We start from the raw sequence: 15665 nt of genomic DNA on the forward strand, positions 1-15665 counted from the left end.
TATGTAAAGTTAGTAAGTTGATTTAAACCTGGAAGAGCCAATGTATTGCCCTCCAAATGATTTGGACTACAACTCTCATCAGCCCAGCTGGCGGGGCCAACAATCAAGGTTGATGGGAGTCTGGAGTCCACCATGTTGATGACATTTCACTCCTGCTATAGTTATTACTATATTTATTTATTTATTTTGAAAAAACTCTTATATAACCATCTTAATTGTTGTTGTTTAGTCGTTCAGTCGTGTCCGACTCTTTGTGACCACATGGACCAGAGTACGCCAGGCACTCCTGTCTTGCACTGCCTTCCGCAGTTTGTTCTCCGACATGAGTCTGACCACTGTCCAACCATCATGTCCTCTGTCATCCCCTTCTCCTTGTGCCCCCCATCTTTCCCAGCATCAGGGTCTTTTCCAGGGAGTCTTCTCTTCTCATGAGGTGGCCAAAGTCTTGGAGCATGTTGGTGGCTTCGAGAACACTGTCCAACCATCTCATCCTCTGTCATCCCCTTCTCCTTCTGCCCTACATCTTTCCCAACATCAGGGTCTTTTCCAGGGAGTCTTCTCATGAGGTGGCCAAAGTCTTGGAGCATGTTGGTGGCCTCGAGAACACTGTCCAACCATCTCATCCTCTGTCGTCCCCATAATCCAGCACATGTTTGCTATTTGGTCTCTGGTTCCTCTGCCCCTTCGAAATCCAGCTTGCACTTCTGGGAGTTCTCCATCCACATACTGCCTAAGCCTGCCTTGTAGAATTTTAAGCATAACCTTGCTAGCGTGTGAAATGAGCGCAATTGTGCGGTAGTTGGAGCATTCTTTGGCACTGCCCTTCTTTGGAATTGGGATGTAGACTGATCTTCTCCAATCCTCTGACCATATTTTGCACTCTCCTCTTTCACCCTCATTCAAAGGTTCTTTAATTCCTCCTCACTTAGGCCAATTTCGAGAGGGTTTATTGAGAGCAACTGGCCCAAAACCTTGAGGCCCAACTGGTGTTAGTAAACTAGTCAAGCACGTTATAATGTTTTAATACTTATCCACTAGGACACTGCCTCATTGAATTAGTGAGGAACCTCAGGCTTGCATTGTTTGAGGAAGTGTTTAGGATTGCTCAGACCAGGCACCCCCAAACTTCGGCCCTCCAGATGTTTTGGACTACAGTTCCCATCATCCCTGACCACTGGTCCTGTTAGCTAGGGATCATGGGAGTTGTAGGCCAAAACATCTGGAGGGCCGCACTTTGGGGGTGCCTGGCTCAGACTCACCACTCTGCCCCTGGGAGGGAAGAAGGATCTCGGATGGCAGTTTAACTTGAATCTTCCCTCTCACTTCCTTTTAGGGCCAAGAGGGTATTGATGGAGATGGAGGAAAACCTGGACAGCAAGGCTTACCAGTAAGAAGCTCCCCTCTGCCCACCTTTGGAAAGTTGTTCTGTGCATGGGACAGGGTGTGCGTATGTGGAAGAGAGGGAGAGACAACATGCAGAGGTGGGAGGTGGAACCAACATGCATTGGGTTGCTCTTCAATGCCACAATCCTACGCATGCTCGCTGCGTCTATTGGGTATTACTGCCTAGTTAGCATGTTGAAGTTTGCAACCTAAGTTTCCGAATTGGAATCGGGCTTTGGTTTCCAAACCCTGTGAGAGCAGCAGGGCCGGCGGGTCCATTTAGGCGAACTAGGCAGCTGCCTAAGGTGCCAAAATGGAGGGGGCGATGGCCAGCCTGCCCGCCCCCCGCCGCCCCGCAGTGCTGCCTGGGGCCGCCTCCATTGCATCTGTCAGCTGCTGAGCAGCTTCAGGCCACTATCCTGAGGCGTGTGTGTGCCTCCGGAGAGCGGCCAGAAGCCGCTCAGCAGCTGAAAGGTGCAGTGGAGGCGGCCCCAGGCTCGCGCTCCCCGCACAAAGCTCCGGAGGCGCGAACCTGGGGCCACCTCTCCATGCCTCTCTGCTGTTTTTTTTCCTATTTTCTATTTTTTCTATTTATTTTATTATTTATTAATTTGGGGGGGGTGGGGGGCGCGCCAGAAGGTGATCTCGCCTAGGGCGCAAAAACCCCTAGCACTGGCCCTGGAGAGGAGGTGCAGTCCACTTCCAAACATTTGCAAAGAGGTGCTTCCATGCTTTACTTTAAAGCTCACCTTGGAAACTGCCTTAAGCTAAGTGAGGGCATTGATCCATGTATCTCCGCACTTCCTACACTGTGTCTGCCAGCAGCTCACTGCAGTTTCAGTAAGCCTCCCTTAGAGAGGTTAAGAATTGAACCTGGAACCTTGGTCATGCAAAACTTTTCATCTACCCCAGAGTCATGGCTCCTCGCCTTCCAGGGCAAACACAATCTTACACACAAGATGGGAGGGGTGGCTAATACCCCACAGGAGAGGATCACACTTCCAAACGACCTTAACAGATTATACAACTGGGCCAAAGCAAACAAGATAGATTTTAACAAGGAGAAATGTAAAGTACTACACTTGGGCAAAAAAAATATAAAAAAATGAAAGGCACAAATAGAGGATGGGTGGCACCTGGCTTGAGAGCAGTACATGTGAAAAGGATATCAGAGTCTTGGTAGACCACAAACCTGACAAGAGTCAACAGTGTGATGCAGCAGCTCAAAAAGCAATTCTGGGCTACATCAATAGGAGTATAGCATTTAGATCAGGCATCCCCAAACTGCAGCCCTCCAGATGTTTTGGACTACAATTCCCATCATCCTTGACCACTGGTCCTGTTAGCTAGGGATCATGGGAGTTGTAGACCAAAACGTCTGGAGGGCCACAGTTTGGGGAAGCCTGATCTAGATCAAGGGAAGTAATAGTACCACTGTATTCTGCTCTGGTCAGACCTCACCTGGAATACTGTGTCCAGTTCTGGGCACCACAGTTCAAGAAGGACACTGACAAGCTGGAATGTGTCCAGAATGGTCCAAAGGCCTGGAAACAATGCCTTATGAGGAACGGCTTAGGGAGCTGGGTATGTTTAGCCTGGAGAAGAGAAGGTTAAGGGGTGATATGATAACCATATTCAAATATATCAAAGGATGTCATATAGAGGAGGGAGAAAGGTTGTTTTCTGCTGCTCCAGAGAAGCGGACATGGAGCAATGGATTCAAACGACAAGAAAGAAGATTCCACCTCAACGTTAGGAAGAACTTCCTGACAGTAAGAGCTGTTCGGCAGTGGAATTTGCTACCAAGGAGTGTGGTGGAGTCTCCTTCTTTGGAGGTCTTTAAGCAGAGGCTTGACAGGCATATGTCAAGAATGCTTTGATGGTGTTTCCTGCTTGGCAGGGGGTTGGAATGGATGGCCCTTGTGGTCTCTTCCAACTCTAGGTTTCTATGATTCTATGATTTTAAAAGCTAATTCCATATGGCTAGAACTGTCCTAGGCACAGTAATCTATGCTCTTCACGATTCGTGAAAGACATCTCTGCCAGAAGGGTCTTTTAAAGCCGTTTCCCCACCCTGCTCCTTTTATTCTCTTAGGGACATCCAGGACCACCAGGTCAACCAGGGCTGAAAGGATTCAAGGGCAATCCGGTAGGTTTGGAAAAAAACACCTCAACTTAACCTAACAGTAAGAGCTGTTCGGCAGTGGAATTTGCTGCCAAGGAGTGTGGTGGAGTCTCCTTCTATGGAGGTCTTTAAGCAGAGACTTGACAGGCATATGTCAATAATGCTTGGATGGTGTTTTCCGCTTGGCAGGGGGTTGGACTGGATGGCCCTTGTGGTCTCTTCCAACTCTAGGATTGTATGATTCTAACCATGCATCCTTGCAGAGTTGCCCCACTTGCAGCAGACCTATGCGGTAGCCAGAGAGTTGTGAGGTCCGTGGGGGCGGGGAGCTGGAAAGGAGAAGGTCTTGGAATGATTACAAATCTAAGTTCTCCAAGAGATTATGGACCTGTGATTGGGCTGTACTACTTCAGGACACAGGTGGAGGGAGGCTCTCGTGATTGGATGGTACTCAATACATTTAAATTGAAGGGGAAATACAGAGAGAGAGAGAGAGAGAGAGAGAGAGAGAGAGAGAGAGAGAGAGAGAGAGAGAGAGAGAGAGAATCCCTTCACTTAGGAGGTAAACATGCCAAGGAAAAGAATTCTGGCTTAACCTCCCTGATACGTCTATATTAGGGTGATGACTTTTTTACAATTCTATATATGTTCCGTATCAAATTTGGACACAACGCCACATTCCACAATGGGGAGTGATCTTAGCAACATAGGCTATACAAATGTCACACCTGCGCAAGGTAAAAGCCCCTTTTGGGGACCTCCAAACTCAGCCAGCAGACCCTGCCGGGCATGCTGGGAAAAGAACCTACAGGAGAGGGAGCAAAACATCGCCCTCTAGCGGTGTCTCTACTGTTACTGCAGCTAAAAAAAGCTTCCTTGTGTGTTTGATGACCCTATAGAATGTTGTACTGTATATTCCTGCTTATAAGACTACAGTGGTACCTCTACTTACGAATTTAATGTGTTCCGAACACACACTTGTAAGTCGAAAAAACTTGTAAGTCAAATCCCATAGGAATGCATTGGGAGAAAAAATTCGTAAGTTGAAGCAACCCAATCTAAAAATTCATAAGTAGAAAAAATCCTATCTAAACCGCATCCAAGATGGCGGCCGGAGCTCCGTTCGTAAGTAGAAACATTCGGAAGTAGAGTTATTCGTAAGTAGAGGTGGTACCACTGTACTTTTTAACCCAATAAAATCGTCTCAAAAGTTGGGGGTCGTCTTATACGCCGGGTCATATTTCTTATACGGCAAGTATATCCCAAACTCTTTTTTTTAAAATAATAATAATAATTTTTATTGATTTTACAAAAACAAACAAACACAATACTTTAAACACATAATATACAAACAAAAATAACAAGAAAAAACAACATTACAAAACTAACAATAACAAACACAAAAATCAAAATACCAAATCCTTTTCCTTTAACATTGTATGAGGGGACTTCCTCGAGTTCCTTCTATCTGCGGTTCATTTATCCTTTATCTTTACCAATTTCCAATTCATTGATTAAAACTCCTTACAATTTCAAATCTCTCATACATCAATTTACTTCACACCATTCTCAAACCCGCAGTTTCTATAAACTTCTAAATCTAATCTCAATATACAATTTTACCATATTTTTTAAATTAAACTTTGAAATCTTTCCACCAAACTCTATATTTTAACTGGAAAAGTTGGGGGGTCGTCTTATATGCCCAGTCGTCTTATACATCTTATATGTGACTCTCAAGCTTGGGTTCCATTTTATATCTGCCTACAGTGACTTCAAAAACGGTAAAAAAACCACGGATGAATAAAATTTTAAAAATCATTTTGTGCGTGTGGTTTTCTGATCAAATCTCTTTGAAAGTCAGGTTTTATCTAATCTGTAATGAAAGCTCATCAAATTATGGTACAGGGAAATGAGGTTGTCAAAAAATCACCCTAATGAGAGAGAGAGAGAGAGAGAGAGAGAGAGAGAGAGAGAGAGAGAGAGAGAGAGAGAGAGAGAGATGATAGAGAGCTAGAGAGCAAGAGAGATAGAGAGCAAGAGAGATAGAGAGATAGAGAGATAATGGCCCAGAGCTGGTCCCAAACCCTGTTGAAATGAAATTCTTTCTCTTTTTCTCGAATGATTAGGTGTGGAACTGGACTTCAAGGGACAGCAGGATTAGATCTTCCTGGAGCTTTGGTGACGCTTGCCTTATTTTTCCTTTCCTTTTTTTATTTTCAGGGGCAGAAAGGAAAGCAAGGGCTTGGCGGTGCCCCAGGCAGCAGAGGCTTGCCGGTAGGTGATTAATGCACAGTCATTTTGTTTTGTTTTTTCCAAATAATTTTTATCAATTTTCATCAAAAATACAAAAAAGGTCAAGGAAAAAAAGCAAAAAGGAAAGAAAAAACACAGACATCATTGTTAGATCTTACTTATTAAACCTTTTCAGACTTCCCCGTCCTTCCCCTTCCCAAGTTCAATTTTTACCCATCCTAGGCAGCTTTCCACATTACATTCAAATATCTAACTGATAACTATTCTGATTATGTAAAGATTATTTTTAATGGATGGATATGTATGGTTTGAACTGGGTACAATAAATGGAATTAAGTGAATTGTCTGGGAGATTTCGCTTCAGAAGTAGGGGGGGTGAGTTTAATAAAAATAATTAAAAAGAAGAAGGATAGATTATTCAAGATTTAAAATATATTGCATTCCTGGTAAAAAATAATAAGTTAAGAGGAGAAATATTAGATATAAGAATGATAAGTTAGAATTGAATTAAGGTGAGGATTTGGAAGAGTAGAAATTGAATAAATAAATAAATATACAATTATATGTGTAAAGGAGTAAATTTAAATCGATGTATGAAAATAATGTGAAAACTGCTTTAAGGATAATAATTAGGGAACCCAGGGGGGGGAATGGGGAAGTCCAATTTTTTATGATAATGGTTAGAATTAAGAGATTTTTCTTTTTGTGTATGTTTTTCTTTTTTCTTTTTTATATTTTTCTTTTACTTTTTTATATTTTTGTCTTTTTTTATTTATTGGATGTAAATGAGAAAAATTGGTTATGATGGGGAATCAAGACAATGGAATGCCAACATTATGATTGTACACAGGGGCGTACCCAGGATCAAAATTAGGGGGAGCAAGGGGCAGGGCCAAGGCACGGGAGGGGAAGGGCCACAGTGGAAATGTGGGCGGGGCTACGTGGCCTGCGCCTTTCAGCTGTTCAGAGGAAGCGGCCCCAGGCTCCCAATCCCCGTGCGAAGCTCCGGAGGCGTGCGGGGAGCATAAGCCTGGGGTCGCCACGCTGCGCCCCTCAGCCTTTTGCTTCTAGGGGGGGCGACTGCCCCCGTGCCCCCGTGCCCCCCTGCCCCCCTGCCTACGCCCATGATTGTACATCTTTTATTTGATTGTAAATAACATTTTTTGAAACCAATAAAGATTATATATAAAAGAAGGGCCTTTTCCACTGACCTCTGTCTTGAATCTCCCAATATTCAGCTTCGAGGGATGTCCGCGAGTTTGAGTGTTAGGTGAGAGAGGGAGGGAAACACGTTCCTCTACCCACTTCCCCCATGATTGCCATGATCGTGTCACTTTTCCCGCGCCTTTTCCCCAAACCAAAAGAGCCCCAAACCTTTCCTCGCAGCCGAGTAGCTCCTCCCACCCACTACTATAATTGCAGCAATTTCTCGCCGCCGCGCGGTGGGCGCCTACACTCTCCACCCCCTCAAGAGTTGCCCGCCCCTCAGCCAAAGAGGTTCTGGGGCCAAAGGCAGCAGGCACGGGCTCCTTCCCCCACCATCACTCCTCCACCTTTGATGCCGCGCATGGCACCTGCGGGAACGGAGCGGCCTCGCAGAGCAGGCAGCCGCAGACCCCTTTGCACCAGCAGCAGTCCCTGGGCTTGTCTCCCGCTCCCCGTCCTCCGGAGGCGGAACCAGCAGCATCGGCGGCCCCATCCTCCTCCTCCATCCCAAACCAGGCAGCAGCGCCCCCTGGTGGCCAGGCGCCCTGGCACATTGCGCCACCCAGCCCAGGCCTAGAGACGGCCCTGCCTAGAAAGCAACAGTCCGGGCAGTTTTCAATTTGCCCTGCCGCTTTTCCTGGGGAAACTGGCTTTTTAGCACTGAATCGGAGCAAGTGTCAATCCACAGAAAACTCAAACGATGCTTGCTCAGATTCAGCAATAAGGAGCAGGTTTCCGATGGCCTTAGATAGAGGGGTGTCCCCAGTCCTAACTGGAGATGCTGGAGATTATTGAGCATGTCATCTTAACTCCCCCCCCCACCGTCAATAATTCCCCACAAGGGGGCAGGGAACTACCTCGACCAGCCTTGCTCAACTGGATGCCTTCTGGGAGCATGGCTAGAGGTCAGGGCTGATGGGAGCTGTAACCATTCAGTGGATTTCGAATGCTCCCATTCAGTGGTTTTGTAACTGGCTGGCTGACCGAACCCAAAGGGTGCTCATCAATGGCTCCTCCTCACCCTGGAGAGAAGTGACTAGTGGGGTGCCACAGGGTTCTGTCTTGGGCCCAGTCTTACAAGCCTGGTAGATGAAGGGAACGCTGTGGATGTAGTCTATCTTGATTTCAGCAAGGACTTTGACAAGGTGCCCATGATATTCTGGCAAAGAAGCTGATAAAATGCGGGCTAGACAATGCTCCCATTCAGTGGATTTGGAACTGGCTGGCTGACCAAACCCAAAGGGTGCTCATCAATAGCTCCTCCTCATCCCGGAGAGTAGTGACTAGTGGGGTGTCACAGGGTTCTGTCTTGGGCCCAGTCTTCTTCAACATCTTCATCAATGACTTGGATAATGGGCTTAAGGGCATCCTGATCAAGTTTGCAGATGACACCAAATGGGGAGGGGTGGCTAATACCCCAGAGGACAGGATCACACTTCCAAATGACCTTAACAGATTAGACAACTGGGCCAAAGCAAACAAGATGAATTTCAACAGGGAGAAATGTAAAGTACTATACTTGGGCCAATAAAAATGAAAGGCACAAATACAGGATGGGAGACACCTGGCTTGAGACCAGTACGTGTGAAAAGGATCTGGGAGTCTTGGTAGACCACCAACTTGACATGAGTCAACAGTGTGATGCAGGAGCTCAAAAAGCCAATGCAATTCTGGGCTGCATCAATAGGAGTATAGCATCTAGATCAAGGGAAGTAATAGTACCACTTTATTCTGCTCTGGTCAGACCTAACCTGGAGTACTGTGTCCAGTTCTGGGCACCACAGTTCAAGAAGGAGACTGACAAGCTGGAACGCGTCCAGAAGAGGGCAACCAAAATGGTCAAAGGCCTGGAAACGATGCCTTATGAGGAACGGCTTAGGGAGCTGGGTATGTTTAGCCTGGAGAAGAGCAGGTTAAGGGGTGATATGATAGCCATGTTCAAAGATATCAAAGGATGTCATATAGAGAACGGAGAAAGGTTGTTTTCTGCTGCTCCAGAGAAGCGGACACGGAGCAATGGATTCAAACTACAAGAAAGAAGATTCCACCTCAACATTAGGAAGAACTTCCTGACAGTAAGAGCTGTTCGGCAGTGGAATTTGCTGCCAAGAAATGTGGTGGAGTCTCTATCTTTGGAGGTCTTTAAGCCGAGGCTTGACAGGCATATGTCAGGAATGCGTTGATGGTGTTTCTTGCTTGGCAGGGGGTTGGACTGGATGGCCCTTGTGGTCTCTTCCAACTCTATGTTTCTATGATACTGTGAACTGCTGCACCCCCACTGCTGGTTTGCTGTGACCGTATTTCATGTCCTCACAGTTCAGCCTCAAATGTGTTTATATTTACAGGGTCTTGTGGGATTAACAGGTCCAAGAGGAGTGGTTGGAAGGCAGGGTCAAGAGGGCACCCCTGGAATTGATGGGATTCCTGGCAAAGACGGCAGCTTTGGACAAAAGGTAACCACCTGGAGGGCCAAATGTTCCCACCCTTTATTTATATAATTACTGTTGTTGTTTAGTTGTTTAGTCATGTCCGACTCTTCGTGACCCCATGGACCAGAGCACGCCAGGCACTCCTGTCTTCCACTGCCTCCCACAGTTTGGTCAGACTCATGTTCGTAGCCTCGAGAACACTGTCCAACCATCTTGTCCTCGGTCGTCCCCGTCTCCTAGTGCCCTCCATCTTTCCCAACATCAGGGTCTTTTGCATGGAATCTTCTCTTCTCCTGAGGTGGCCAAAGTCTTGGAGCCTCAGCTTCAGGATCTGTCCTTCCAGTGAGCACTCGGGGCTGATGTTCTTCAGAATGGATAGGTTTGATCTTCTTGCAGTCCATGGGACTCTCAAGAGTCTTCTCCAGCACCAGAATTCAAAAGCATCAATTCTTCGGCGATCAGCCTTCTTTATAGTCCAGCTCTCACTTCCATACATCACTACTGGGAAATCCATAGCTTGAACTGTACGGACCTTTGTCGTCAAGGTGATGTCTCTGCTTTTTAAGATGCTGTCTAGGTTTGTCATTGCTTTTCTCCCAAGAAGCAGGCATCTTTTAATTTCGTGACTGCTGTCACCATCTACAGTGATCATGGAACCCAAGAAGGTCAAATCTCTCACTGCCTCCATTTCTTCCCCTTCTATTTGCCAGGAGGTGATGGGACCAGTGGCCATGATCTTGGTTTTTTTGATGTTGAGCTTCAGACCATCTTTTGTGCTCTCCTCTTTCACCCTCATTCAAAGGTTCTTTAATTCCTCCTCGCTTTCTGCCATCAAGGTTGTGTCATCTGCATATCTGAGGTTGTTGATATTTCTTCCGGCAATCTTCATTCCGGCGTGGGATTCATCTAGTCCAGCCTTTCGCATGATAAACTCTGCATATAAGTTAAATAAGCAGGGAGACAATATACAACCTTGTCGTACTCCTTTCCCAATTTTGAACCAATCAGTTGTTCCATATCCAGTTCTAACTGTAGCTTCTTATCCCACATAGAGATTTCTCAGGATACAGATGAGGTGATCAGGCACTCCCATTTCTTTAAGAGCTTGGCATAGTTTGCTGTGGCTGACACAGTCAAAGGCTTTTGCATAGTCAATGAAGCAGAAGTAGACGTTTTTCTGGAACTCTCTAGCTTTCTCCATAATACAGCACATATTTGCTATTTGGTCTCTGGTTCCTCTGGTTGCTTATTTTATAGGTACATCTTATTTTATGAGAAACACGGATTGTTTTCAAGGTTTGCTGGCATTATCTACACTTTTCAAAATATAAATTGATATCAGCAAAGTGAGTAAATGCTGAAGCTTCTGGATATTATTAAATGCACATAGGGGAGACAAAAATTATTAGAAAACAGTCCAGTTGATTATGTATCAGAATAACAAGGTGCAGGGTAGGCTCAGCCACATTACCCTGTGATATTAGGCTCAGCCACATTACTCTGTGATATTAGGAATCCCGCAGAGGTAGATTGCATTAACCTTTCTTGTTTCCTTTTCATCCTTTTTGTTGGAAATGTAAGCACCAAAAAATCTTTATTGCTCATTCTGTGCCATTTGATCTATTCCCCTCTGTAATGAGTCAACAGTGTGATGCAGCAGCTCAAAAAGCCAATGCAATTCTGGGCTGCATCAATAGGAGTATAGCATCTAGATCAAGGGAAGTAATAGTACCACTGTATTCTGCTCTGGTCAGACCTCACTTGGAGTACTGTGTCCAGTTCTGGGCACCACAGTTCAAGAAGGATACTGACAAGCTGGAACGTGTCCAGAAGAGGGCAACCAAAATGGTCAAAGGCCTGGAAATGATGCCTTATGAGGAACGGCTTAGGGAGCTGGGTATGTTTAGCCTGGAGAAGAGAAGGTGAAGGCGGTGATATGATAGCTATGTTCAAATATATAAAAGAATGTAATATAGAAGAGGGTAAAATGAAAAAAATCCTTTAGTAGCACCTTAAAGACCAACTACGGTAAGTTTTTATTTTGGTATGAGCTTTCGTGTGCATGCTGTGCATGCACACGAAAGCTCATACCAAAATAAAAACTTAGTTGGTCTTTAAGGTGCTACTGAAGGAATTTTTTTATTTTACTTCAACTCAGACCAACACGGCTACCTACCTGTAACCATAGAAGAGGGTGAAAGGTTGTTTTCTGCTGCTCCAGAGAAGTGGACACGGAGCAATGGATTCAAACTACAAACTACAAGAAAAAAGATTCCACCTAAACATTAGGAAGAACTTCATGACAGTAAGAGCTGTTCGACAGTGGAATTGGCTGCCAATTGTGGTGGAGGTCTTTAAGCAGAGGTTTGACAGCCACATGTCAAAAATGTTTTGATAGTGTTTCCTGCTTGGCAGGGGGTTGGACTGGATGGCCCTTGTTGTATCTTCTAACTGTATGATTCCATGATTCTATGTAATTTCCCACCATTTTATAACAATTGAAATGTTTAAAAAAACACAACTCTCTCTCCCCACCTTTCTCAAGGGAGAGCAGGGCGAAGATGGAGAGGAAGGCACCCCAGGAGTGTTGGGGAACAGAGGGAATCCCGGTGTCCTTGGTCTTCCCGGAGCTCAGGGCCCCCCAGGATTGAAGGTTGGTTTCTCCCCTCCCCCTTTGGTTTGACAACCAGAGGTGGGGAGGCAAAGGGGAAAGCAATTCACAGAGAGCAATTTTCCCTCCCCACCAAAGAAACTGCCTTGGTCGCGCTGGTCAATGATCTCCGGCGGGCTAGGGACAAAGGTGAGAGCTGTTTCCTAGTCCTGCTAGATCTCTCAGCGGCTTTTGACACCATTGACCATAACATCCTTCTAGACCGTCTAGAGGGGTTGGGAGCTGGGGACACTGTCATGCAGTGGTTCCGCTCCTTCCTCCTGGGCCGTGTTCAGAAAGTGGTGGGGGGGATGAGTGTTCAGACCCCTGGGCGTGCCTTAGGGCTCTGTTCTCTGGGGTGCCTTAGGGCTCTGTTCTCTCCCCCATGTTTTTTAACATCTACATGCAGCTGCTGGGAGAGATCATCAGGGGGTTTGGGCTGGGTGTTCATCAGTATGCGGATGATACCCAGCTCTACCTCTCTTTCAAATCAGAACCAGTGAAGGCGGTGAAGGTCCTGTGTGAGTGCCTGGAAGCGGTTGGAGGATGGATGGCGCCTAACAGATTGAGGCTGAATCCTGACAAGACAGAAGTACTGCTTGTGGGGGACAGGAGGCGGGCAGGTGTGGAGGACTCCCTGGTCCTGAATGGGGTAACTGTGCCCCTGAAGGACCAGGTGCACAGCCTGGGAGTCATTTTGGACTCACAGCTGTCCATGGAGCCACAGGGAGGCTGTCTATCAGCTCCATCTGGTATGCAGGATGAGACCCTCCCTGCCCACGGACTGTCTCGCCAGAGCGGTGCATGCTCTGGTTATCTCCTGCTTGGACTACTGCAATGCGCTCTATGTGGGGCTACCTTTGAAGGTGCCCCGGAAACTACAACTAATCCAGAATGCGGCAGCTATACTGGTGACTGGGAGCGGCTGCCGAGACCACATAACACTGGTCCTGAAAGACCTACATTGGCTCCCAGTACATTTCTGGGCACAATTCAAAGTGTTGGTGCTGACCTTTAAAGCCCTAAATGGACTCGGTCCAGTATACCTGAAGGAGCGTCTCCAAATTGAAAGTGGTGAAGGTCCTGTGTGAGTGCCTGGAGGCGGTTGGAGGATGGATGGCAGCTAACGGATTGAGGTTGAACCCTGACAAGACAGAAGTACTGTTTGTGGGGGACAGGAGGCGGGCAGGTGTGGAGGACTCCCTGGTCCTGAATGGGGTAACTGTGCCCCTGAAGGTCCACATGCGCAGCCTGGGAGTCATTCTTAGACTCACAGCTGTCCATGGAGGTGCAGGTTAATTCTGTGTCCAGGGCATTTGTCTACCAGCTCCGTCTGGTACGCAGGCTGAGACCCTATCTCCCCACGGACTGTCTCGCCAGAGTGGTGCATGCTCTAGTTATCTCTCGCTTGGACTACTGCAATGCGCTCTACGTGGGGCTACCTTTGAAGGTGACCTTTAAAGCCCTAAATGGACTCGGTCCAGTATACCTGAAGGAGCGTCTCCACCCCCATCGTTCTGCCCGGACACTGAGGTCCAGTGCCGAGGGCCTTCTGGCGGTTCCCTCATCGCGAGAAGCCAAGTTACAGGGAACGAGGCAGAGGGCCTTCTCAGTAGTGGAACCCACCTTGTGGAATGCTCTCCCATCAGAGGTCAAAGAGAATTACCAGACCTTTAGAAGACATCTCAAGGCAGCCCTGTTTAGGGAGGCTTTTAATGTTTAATCAATTATTTTATTTCATTTGTCTGTTGGAAGCCGCCCAGAGTGGCTGGGGAAACCCAGCCAGATGTGGGGGTATAAATAATAAATTATTATTATTATTATTATTATTATTATTATTATTAGAGTGAACAGTTTTTTCCATTGAATGATATTGACCCTCTCCATTGCTTTTTAGGGAGAACAGGGCTTGCCTGGGCAGGCTGGCCCTTTAGGGAAACGAGGCCACCAAGGTGGGATGGGCCTTCCTGGACCCCCTGGTGAGGCAGGACCAATGGGGCAGCTGGTAAGTAGATGCGTCATTCTACTGTTGAGAAGATTCCACCTCAACATTAGGAAGAACTTCCTGACAGTAAGAGCTGTTCAGCAGTGGAATTTGCTGCCAAGGACTGTGGTGGAGTCTCCTTCTTTGGAGGTCTTTAAGCAGAGGCTTGACAGGCATATGTCAAGAATGCTTTGATGGTGTTTACTGCTTGGCAGGGGATTGGACTGGATGGCCCTTATGGTCTCTTCCAACCCTATGATTCTATGATTCTATGATTCTATGACTTAACAGCACAGCTTGAAAGATTTGTTTTTGTGTTATTATCCCTGCATAAAATACTTTGGGTCTCAACCATGCTCTGGCTTATTTTGGGAGAGTTGGATGTGCACGCCAGATCCCCACCCTCCATCCCATTCTTGCAGCTCAGTGAATCAAGACCCTAGTCCAGGACTTAGCTTTCCATTCTCTCTAAAATGCCATCGAGGTGTCCCCTCAAATGTTCCAGCCGACTTTCCCATATTCTTGTGCAAAGGTCAGGAGATTTCAAACGGTGTCCTGCAGATAGAGAATGTAGCCTGTGTTTTGCTTGCAAAGGTTTGTCCACTTTGCACTGAATACTGGCTTCCGACCAGGCTCTCTCTGTCGCAAACCTTCAAAACGTAGGCGCTAGGGTGATGATTTTTTTCACAACCTAATTTCCCTGTATCATCATTTGATGAGCTTTCATGAAAGATTAGATAAAATCTGACTTTCAAAGAGATTTGATTAAAAAAAAACCTCACACACAAAATGATTTAAAAAAATTATATATCATTTTTTGGACCATTTTTTGAAGTCACTGCAAGCAGATATGAAATTGAACCCAAGCTTTAGAGTCATATGTATACAATAGGGTGGTGACTTTCTTTACAGCCTCATTTCCCTGTATCATCATTTGATGAGCTTTCAGGAAAGATTAGATAAAATCTGACTTTCAAAGAGATTTGATAAACAAACCTCACGCACAAAATGATTCTAAAAAAATTATTGCTCAGTGGACCATTTTGGACCACTGTAAGCAGATATAAAATTGAACCCAAGCTTTAGAGCAAGCATCCCCAAACTGCGGCCCTCCAGATGTTTTAGCCTACAACTCTCATGATCCCTAGCTAAGAGGACCAGTGGTCAGGGATGACGGGAATTGTAGTCCAAAACATCTGGAGGGCCAAAGTTTGGGGATGTCTGGTCTAGCTCATAGTTGCTCTCCCTTTGTCCTTTAAACTTGAGCTTCTTGAACACTTCCTTTAATCTCTTTTTTTCTTTTTAAACTTCCAGGGAGACTTCGGTGAATCAGGATTTCCAGGGATTGCTGGGCTGTTTGGGCCAAAGGTGAGATCACTGTGCATATAAATAACATATCACTGAAGCTGGCAATTTCACTGAGGGAAATGTTGCTTTCACCCTGCTTTTGAATGAGCAGTTGCTGAGCAGTTGACAGGGATGAAGAGAACGCTGTGGATGTAGCCCAGGCATCCCCGAACTGTGGCCCTCCAGATGATTTGTCCTACAACTCCCATGATCCCTAGCTAACAGGACCAGTGGTTGGGGAAGATGAGAATTGTAGTCCAAAACATCTGGAGGGCCAAAGTTTGG

The 15665-nt window shown here is 46.2% G+C and overlaps 1 protein-coding gene across 2 annotated transcripts in view; it reads left to right on the forward strand.

Annotated features, from left to right (window-relative positions):
• The window catches only part of LOC118084239 (collagen alpha-1(XXVII) chain), a 267599-nt gene that overhangs the window by 221311 nt on the left and 30623 nt on the right, over positions 1–15665 (forward strand). For both annotated transcript variants that reach the window (XM_060270658.1, XM_060270659.1), the window contains exons 44-50: positions 1334–1387; positions 3479–3532; positions 5732–5785; positions 9316–9423; positions 11945–12052; positions 13947–14054; positions 15348–15401. In XM_060270658.1, coding sequence (XP_060126641.1) covers positions 1334–1387; positions 3479–3532; positions 5732–5785; positions 9316–9423; positions 11945–12052; positions 13947–14054; positions 15348–15401 — 540 coding nt within the window. The remainder of the gene's footprint in view (positions 1–1333; positions 1388–3478; positions 3533–5731; positions 5786–9315; positions 9424–11944; positions 12053–13946; positions 14055–15347; positions 15402–15665) is intronic.

This window comes from Zootoca vivipara, chromosome Z (assembly GCF_963506605.1).
Source record: "Zootoca vivipara chromosome Z, rZooViv1.1, whole genome shotgun sequence".
Taxonomy (NCBI): domain Eukaryota; kingdom Metazoa; phylum Chordata; class Lepidosauria; order Squamata; family Lacertidae; genus Zootoca; species Zootoca vivipara.